Below are 9,537 nucleotides of genomic sequence, written 5' to 3'. Positions count from 1 at the left end.
TTTTCCGTAAATCACTTCTCGAATCTACCTACAATAAACAAAACTATTGCCGACTCAAAGAGGTGGGCATTAATAGATTTTATTTGCCGAAGTATTGAATTTATTATTATCTCTATTAGCGTTTATCATTTAGTATTTACTATAAGACGCAATGTATTGGATTATTTGATTTGACGGCTGTAAATTTATTGGGATATACACCCCGTTAATAAACTATTGATAACCACCAATTTGATAAAAATCGATAAAAAGCCTTTGCATCATCGAAGTTTTGATGAATATGTGCGGCACAAAGTCATTCCTTTAGGGCTCGCGTTACATAGCGCTCCGTTCTCTTACTGACTAAGACAAGTGGAGTAAAATGTCTGATGATACTAAACAAAATGGAGGCAATGCCCCTCCGAGTAGAAAGCAGAGTATGGCCAACAGCAGGAAAGCAAGCGTATTCGAAAAACCCTTAGATCTCGATGATGTCCTGGTTAAGGAGTTGGGACAGTTCGGATGGTTCCAGTTGAGGAACATCGCCCTCGTCGCAATACCTATCATTATGTCGGCGTTTATGAGTGAATTCGTTTTTTCTGCGGCAGCTGTCCCACACAGGTAACAACTAAATATTTTTGAATTGATTGTTTCTACTATTCCAACAAAAACATTTTTTTTATTTTACTTCAAGCAATTTCACTATTCAAGATACCTGTTTCAAATAGTAATCTGTAATCATCACAATTCCCATCCCTTGTCCTTATTTTAATTGCGGTCTGCGCATTATGTTTAATGGAAATGTATGAATATTTATAACAACATATTCAGTAATAATACATATATCTTTTTTTCCAAAAAAATTCAATGAAAGTAACAAAATAAAAGAGGAACGATAAAGTCCTTTAGTTTTTGTATACCTTTTCGATTTTAGTAGATTTAATCTACACATACATCTTGCACTCTTGATAAAAATCATGACAACCTTTTTTCAGCAAAAAAAATATAGCATTTTAAAACATAGTTTTTTATTATAATTGTGTGGTCTGCAGTAACACTAATTTTACTATAAACAAATTTTAGATGTCGTATACCGGAATGTGGAGAGGATGGAAAATCGCACGAATATGATCCTGAGTGGATATTAAACGCTGTGCCGGAGACAAGTTCAGGATTTTCGAGCTGTCAGAGATACGTTCCCCGAGGTCTCGGCACAAACGGCACTCTGGATTATTGTCCTGCTGATCTCTTCAACAACTTGGAGACGGTTGAGTGTGATGGTTACGTGTACTCAAGAGATAACTCCGTCGTATACGAGGTGGGCGAATATGAGCTTTTTTTATAAAAAAAAAAAATAACCATTTCTTTTGATTTTCCAAAAATAATGTGATCGAATCATATACATCTTATCGTATATTTCAAATTTACAAATAATCTACTGTTAATATAAAATTGTCTTTCAGTTTGATCTCGGATGTCAGGACTGGCTCCGTGCGTTAGCTGGTACTCTTAACAGCATAGGAACATTACTAGTGCTGCCGATCACTGGTTACATTTCCGATCGCTTCGGTCGCAAGTGGGCTCTGATAATTAGCGTCCTTAACTTGGGTGTCATCGGCCTCATCCGCGCCTTCTCCGTCAATTACACCATGTACATGATTCTTCAAATCGTACAAACTACACTCGGAGCGGGAACATTCAGTTCTGCTTATATTTTTGGTAAGTATGATTGTAACATTTTAAAACGTTTTTTTCAACATCATTAAGTTATTTTTTATACTCGTTTTAGCTGCTGAACTCGTTGGCCCGAAATATCGTGTAATCACAAGCGCGACGTGTTCATCGATGTTTGCGGTCGGACAAGTTATACTCGGCTCGGTGGCTTGGTTGATTCAACCCTGGCGGTACATGATAATGGCTCTTCACATTCCCTGTTTACTTATTTTTATCTATTACTGGATTCTGTCAGAAAGTGTAAGATGGCTCCTTTCTAAGAAGAAATTCTCTGAAGCGAAGAACGTACTGGAGACCGTTGCTAGGGTAAACAAGACGCATATCAGTGAAAAAAGTTTGGAAGCGTTGATGAACACATCGCAACCATCCGTTCCAGCTGCAGAAGTATCTGATGTAAGTGATTAAGAACTATAATATATTGTAATATGCTTTATGAATTTTTTTATCTCTATAAAACAGTACAACAAAACACTAATAAAACGATGATCAATCAGTAGGGGACAAATGCAATAAACCCGCATATTAACTATTAAGATTAGTAGATTGATAAAAAAAAAAAAGTTGATGTGAAAGAAATTATGTGTTGATGTACAATTTTTCGTTGTGGCAATATTAATAAGAAGGTGAAATGAATTATTACAAAGAAGCTTGTCGCTGATTCTGTTCTTGTATGAAACGAAATGCTGCTGCCAATATTATTACTTAAAAGTAATTGAATCAATTAAAGATAACTTACGTCCATGATGTAAATAATTATGATATTTATTTTGATATCATAATATATGATTTCTAATTTTTTTTTTTAAATACGATATGTTTAATGTGACTGAATGACTCTAACGAAAATTGCAATCAAGGTTTTATGTCGTTTTAGGTTGAAAAGCCAGGATTGATTCGGAATGTAGTGAGTTCTCCAACTTTACTTCGACGAGTCTGCACCACTCCGATCTGGTGGATCACCACTACCTTCGTCTACTACGGCCTGTCCATCAACTCGACTGGTCTCTCTGACACAATGCACTTGAATTATATTCTGACGTGTGCTATTGAAATTCCCGGCTTTTATACCGCAGTTCTCGTACTTGACAGAATCGGTAGAAAGGCCACTCTCTCGATAGGATTTTTCTTCAGCGCTGCATGCAACATAGTCTTCGTCTTTATTCCTAACGGTTAGTAAATAGTAATAATTTGTATTTTGTTATTATTGCGTTATTTATGAATATAATTAATATAATAAATAAAAACCTTAGGTATTTTATGGTTATTGATATTTACAATACGAGCATTGCTGGAATGTTGTTTGATGTCTGCTAACAGAAAACAATATCGGTATTATTCAAGTTATGTCATAAAAGGCTTAAATAAGCTTTCAAATTTATCTCGAATTAAAAATTTGTTTAACATCAATAAAAACGTATCAATTAATCTTACTTTATCTTTTGATTTTTTACGTATTTACACACACTACTAAGTTGCCGAAACGAGTTAAGTATTTCTTGTGTTTTGTATTAAACTGAGGCCAAGTGTTTCAATGTCGTCACATCGTACCGAGTGTTCTTTAGTGTGAACTTTACGTCTCGCATTGTTTCAGCGTAATTAGTTACTTGCATTTAGTTATCATACCTTTTATTTTGCCTTGTCACCTGGCCTCGCCTTGTCCTCTTCATTGATGGTCACGTGATAGTAAGTGATTATCCTAGACCGTACCAAATGCGTCAAGCGCTGTCAAATACGGGATTTATGATTTTACGTACCTAGTGCCGGTAATTAGACTGATTTATCTAGATTAGTCTGCACAAAGCTCTGACACCAAGTAACAGCAATATTTTCTATTTCTGCAATAACATACGTCAGATCAGAGACGAATCTATGCATATGATTATAGTATAGGAGTTTGGTTATTCGATTCGAGGTCATTTGACAAACCAGAAGGAGTGCATCACTTAAAGATTTATTGAACTTGTTACTCTCAAGTGGCAAACACTTTGATTGATACAGAATTGATGTAGCGATTGTGGTATTATTAAGTAATATGTTCATACGATACGACGCGAAGATGATTTTATGACAACGAATATCATATGCGTATTTAATATTTTTGATAGTATTGTTGGTCTTGTTGTTAGTTTTTAAGCCCGAGGTTCAGACTTCAAGTTCTGAAGTGTGCACTTGTAATGCGTACAAACTTGTGCACTAGGCTAGGGTTACATTTAAACACACAGATTGACATATATATAATAGGAGAATAACAATCTAAGAATTGACATTTGCTAGTCGTTGTTTTAATATGTTTTCATCAGGTGGAGTGGAGTCATATGTCTACCCGGACATTATAAAAAAATAAAAATATATATATATTTATATATATATCTTACAGCCAAAGTAATAAATCCGGACAATATGTACACTATCCAACCATTATATATAATATCTACTCCTTTTACACGAAGTGATAATTGACACGGAATTAATCACATTAACTAGTTATTTTATATATCTTGGAATACTTGGGTAAAGTAATAAAAATAGGTGAAGATTATAAAGTTTCACTACGATTTGCTTTTTGCATAACTATAAATTTATTAATAAGTTGTTATTGTAAATAGTAATAATTATATTTTTTATTAATTCAGATAAATACGAGTATTTGCTAATAATAAAATATTTAAACACAACCGAGATGACCAATAGAAACATTGCAAGACATTTTAGTAGTTCTTACTTCTTAAAAAAATATATATTAGCAATTACGTTTAATATTGTTTTATAGACATGAATTACGATAACCTCACCTCAGGTTATCGTAGTTCATTTCTCTAAGAAATAAGTGTCTAAAATGGAAAGTAATTTTTATTAATTACTAGTCTATATATTAATATTATATTACACCATATGATGTTCGGCCTCTGGTTGGTTTTTTCGTTTAAAATATTTAATTGAATACGCTTATATTATGAACCAACCCGAAAAACAAACTTATACGTGTACTGATAATGATTTTTTGGCATTTTAAATATATGACGTGCCTTTTTTTAAGAGCTTTAATAATTGACCAATGTTGTCAAAAAATATACATTTGTTGCTCAAAGGAGTCCTGAAACAGACACCATCCAAGTTTGTATTTATTACTTTAACTAACTTTGATCGCTATTATAAACAATAACCGGATAAAGTGATTAATTTATCACACTGTCTATACGATTTGGTAATTGTATATAACCAAACATTATACAGCTATTATACAGCTCTTCATTACTACTAACATATATATATAAATATAATATCTGGCTAATTACTTTCTTATCTTTAACGTACTGACGTACCGTTTTACACTTGGATTAGGTAACTATTTACTCGTACGTAGAGATTTTAAATGATTGAGTAAATTTCTTAATTATTGGTAGCTTAGTAACATGTCTACATCAGCGGAATCTTTGAAAAAATCAAAATACTAAATCTACATAGTATAAAACAAAATCGCTCGCAGTTTGTACGCTTAAATCTTTTAAAGCACGCGAGGGATTTTAATGCGGTTATCAATAAACAGAGGGTTAGAGACTAAAGAATGTGCTAATGCATTTAGGAACCAAATAGTGGACAAAATTATAGAAGTAAATGAGATGGAAGAGAAACCGTCGATTGAACGTTTGTATAAGATGACCAGGTACATAAGGAAGGTCGCAAAAGATGTGTTTGGAGAGTTGAAGGGTAAAGGTTTGATAGGTTATATATATAGGTTATAGGTGAAATGAAGAAGTGCAAAATGTACTGAAAGAGAAGAAAGTGGCATTTAACGAATGGCTGGTTGTAGAAAAGGTGAATGCAAGTCTGAAAGATGAAAAAAAGAAAGTTTACAAGGAATGGAAGAGGAGATAAAAAAAGCGGTATCAGTTACCAGAGCCAAAGCAAAGGAGAAGTTGTTCAACTCACTGGACTACCGAGGACACTGGAGAAAGACGATAGAGAGATATAAAACATATCAAATGTATGAAAGATGAGGCTGCTAAGGTTTTATGTGAAAAGAGTGTGAGTAAAGTGCGATGGAAGGTTTATTTTGAAAAGATTATGAATGAAGAGAATTACTGGAATAGAAGGCTTTGGGCCCAGGCGATATACCAGTTGAAGTATGGAAGGTGTTAAAGAGTGACGGAAGTTTGTGGTTTACTTTATTCTTCAATAAGTTGTTGCATGAAGAAACCGTCCCACAGGAATGGTGCAGTAGTTCGCTGGTGCCCATCTTCAAAAATAAAGGGGATGTACAGGATTGCAACAGCTATAAAGGGATAAAGCTCATGTCATATACTATGAAATTATGGGAGAAGGTCATAGAGAAAATATTACGAGAAGAGAGATAAGATTACCCAAAATAAGTTTGGATTTAAGCCAGGTCGAGGGACAATGGACGCCATCTTTGCACTCGGCCAATTGTGCGAGAAGTACCATAACGCTTGATGGAGCAGCCTTTCCAGTCTGCTCCGACTTTTGGTTTCTCGTTTCACTCATCAAAGGCGATGGCGAAATAGATCGAACAGTGAAGCACAGGATTACGACAGGTTACAGGAACAATTTATGACTCCCGTATTCCCCTTAAAATTAAGGGGACCAGTCAGACCTGCTGTCCTCTATGGATCAGAGTGTTGGGCCACAAAAGGGATGGATGAAAGACAACTGCATGTAGCGGAGATGAGAATGTCAAGAGGTGTGTGTGGATAGATAGAGTAAGGAAAGAGTACATAAAGAGGAAGTTTGAAAGTGGGTGCCACTTTTCAAGATAACCGAGTAGCTATGTGGAAACCGGCTATCATGACGTCAGACAGAGAAGTATGGAGGAAGACATGCTGCACCCAACATATAAAAATTGGGATAAGGGTAGGAGGATGACGATGATATTGTACCCGAGTGAAGATGGACCGGTGACAGGTACTTTTAAAGAAAACAAAACAGCAACGTGAATCTGTAAGAATACACAGCGTATTTCACTGATGACATGTTGACAGCCGACTGACGGTATACGCCGATTTGATACGTGTCTCATATAATTATATACTCGTAATTTATAATTATTATCGTCAATACTGTATATCATTTCTGATATTTCATGTTTAATACTGAGTTTTGTTTTTTTTTCTTACATAATACGCTACAAAAAACAAGGTTGTTTCTTATATATAAAATAAAACTGATAAAGTATGCATAAAACACGAGAACAAATCCGATGGACACCGTAAATGTTTCAATACAGCTATCGTATGTCATCAATATGTTTTCAAATTAAGAAATACTAATTAATTGACCAAAAAACTGAAAATAATTATTATTTTCTCTGAAGCAAAAAATCAAATAAACCTTAACAATAATGAACTTTAAAAATTAACAAAGGATCACATATCTAGGATTTGTCGATTTGTGATTCTTTATAAATTGCTTACTATTTTATTATCTTAGTTAGTAAGATAATAGTTCTATTAACTTACTAATCTTAGTATCTTTTTTTTATATTGTATTTTTTATCTGATTATGGCGATGTTCCGGCAGCGATTATTAAGGGTGACTAGACAACTAAAACTTAGAGATCTTGCAAAAGTGTGTGCACGTAATCGCTACGCACATAATCTGGTCGGACGGCCAATTCTAGAAAGTTAGGAAAAATTAACTTTGCAGTTTTTCATTTTCGTCCACCGGAAAATGAAACCTTTCCGGTCGTCGGAGTATCGTCAAACACAAATATTGCTTGTGCTTTAGATGTTTTTTTAATATATAGGTCACCTGATGGTAACTTGATACATATATTAATTCATACATATAATAATGTTAAAATAATTATTATAATTCTTTAATACAGAGGTACGTTCCAACAATTTCTCTATACATATCTAATGTTAGCTTTTATTTCAGATTTATACGTTCTGCGTTTAATAATCTTCTTGTTGGGTAAGTTTGGGATCTCAGTAGTGATGACTTCAGTGTACTTGTTCACTTCCGAACTGTATCCCACTGAGTTCCGTCACAGTCTGCTCGCTTTCTCGTCAATGATCGGTCGCATAGGATCCATCACAGCACCACTAACTCCTATTCTTGTAAGTGTTCCACTTGTTACTCATAAGTCATTCGAGATTGAATCACAAACATTTTTTCATCAGAGAAGCATTAAAATTACTTAATGATTGCCAAGAAACAGGAGCGCTACCCAATTTATTAGGCCTGAGAAAAGCTTGGAAAGAAACTCAGTAGAATTGAATAATTTAATTACATTACTCCTTATAAATCACTCATCAATTGTACCACTCAATCAAATCATTCTGACAGCAACAGTTAGTATCGTCGTGTTTCGGTTTGACCGGCGAGTAAGCCAATGTAACTACAGGCACTAGGGACATAAAATCTTAATTAACTTAGCGGCGCATTGGCGATGTGAGAAATGGTTAATATTTATAATAGTACCAATGTCTATGGACGGTAATAACCACTTAGGTGGCTCACTCGCCCGTCTCCCTACCATCTTAAAAAATTAAAATGAAATTAAATAGAATATCCAATAAATTTTTTTATCTTAAATTTGAAATTATTTTTAGATGGTTTACTGGCACGGTATCCCCTCGATGTTATTTGGCGGTATGGGTATAATCGCTGGTCTGCTGGTACTTACACAACCTGAAACTTTGGGTACGAAAATGCCGGATACGCTCGCTGAAGCTGAGGCACTTGGAAAGAAAGACTCCAAATTTGAACAGTCGAGCTGATTGTAATGTTCTACGGATCTGTATATATTTATTTATTCATTCATAAGAAGTAGTTCATACGCCTTATGTTTTGTAAAAAAAACTCAAGTTGAACTTTAAAGCGATATCATTTTAGATATGTAATGATAATTAAGAACGAATGTAAGCCAAACATTGTAAAAATAATAATATACATAGATAATAATTATTTATAAACACGAAGTGTCTTGTAAATGAAATAAAAAGTAAGCACTTACACAGAGTTGCTAATTACCTCACGACCCATTTTGATATTTATGAAAAGCAATCATCGGAACTTTAATATTGTGATCCGACGCCTTGCAAAAGTGGCAAACATTTACCATATTTTGTCTCGTCTCTTATCCGGGTTATCGTGTTCTTTCGGACTTCTCAATATAGAAGCGTAATGTTCTCCGATGATTGCTGTACTGTTCTTTGAAAAACAATTAATAAAGTCCATTTACAGTTCCAATTGCTGTAGCCCTAATCATTTTACTCAAGTTTAACTTAAAGTAATGAACCCATATCTCATCAGTTTCAGCTAATGTCAAGATTTTTCAGATAGAAGGGTATATTCTAAACTTTGATCTAGATTTTCGAGATTTTTGATAAGGTCTGACTTTAATGCCTCTTTCAACTATTCAGGTTGGCCATCGTCCTTAAAAAAAATAGATATTCCACATATATATTACCTGTGCATCGATAAAATTCATTTTTAACTCAAATTTTACAAGAAACATAACAACTTAGCTCGTAAAGCTGGTGGTGCATTGATGCTATAAAGAATAGTTAATATTTCTAATAAACCAAATGTTTATGGGCGATGGTGACTACTGACCATCAGGTGGCCTATTTGCCTGTCCACCTATGACGTATAAAATGCAAGAATCAGAGCCACCAATCTATATTTAAATTCGACCGAATAAAAAACTTGGCTAAAATCCACGTATTTCATTTTACGCGATTCGATTGTATTCCTACCATAAAGGCAGTGGACATATTCTCTATACAATCAATCAGCAAAAGTAGTGTACGTATCTTAATAAATATTTTATTTACCACCCCAGAATTTCATTAATACGTA

General features: G+C 34.2%; 1 protein-coding gene across 1 annotated transcript; it reads left to right on the top strand.

Moving 5' to 3' along the window:
• Positions 1–228: 228 nt before the first annotated feature.
• On the top strand, positions 229–8,568 carry LOC113400827 (organic cation transporter protein-like). Its single transcript, XM_026640498.2, has 7 exons — positions 229–600; positions 1,063–1,297; positions 1,443–1,698; positions 1,769–2,106; positions 2,588–2,882; positions 7,609–7,790; positions 8,286–8,568. Exons 1-7 carry the CDS (start codon positions 362–364, stop codon positions 8,451–8,453), a joined length of 1,713 nt encoding a protein of 570 aa, XP_026496283.2. The 5' UTR covers positions 229–361; the 3' UTR covers positions 8,454–8,568.
• Positions 8,569–9,537: the final 969 nt, after the last annotated feature.

The sequence above is a fragment of the Vanessa tameamea genome, chromosome 11 (genome assembly GCF_037043105.1).
Source record: "Vanessa tameamea isolate UH-Manoa-2023 chromosome 11, ilVanTame1 primary haplotype, whole genome shotgun sequence".
Lineage (NCBI taxonomy): Eukaryota > Metazoa > Arthropoda > Insecta > Lepidoptera > Nymphalidae > Vanessa > Vanessa tameamea.
Note: the sequence above shows the minus strand (reverse complement) of the source record. Positions and strands in the feature narration are given on the sequence as shown.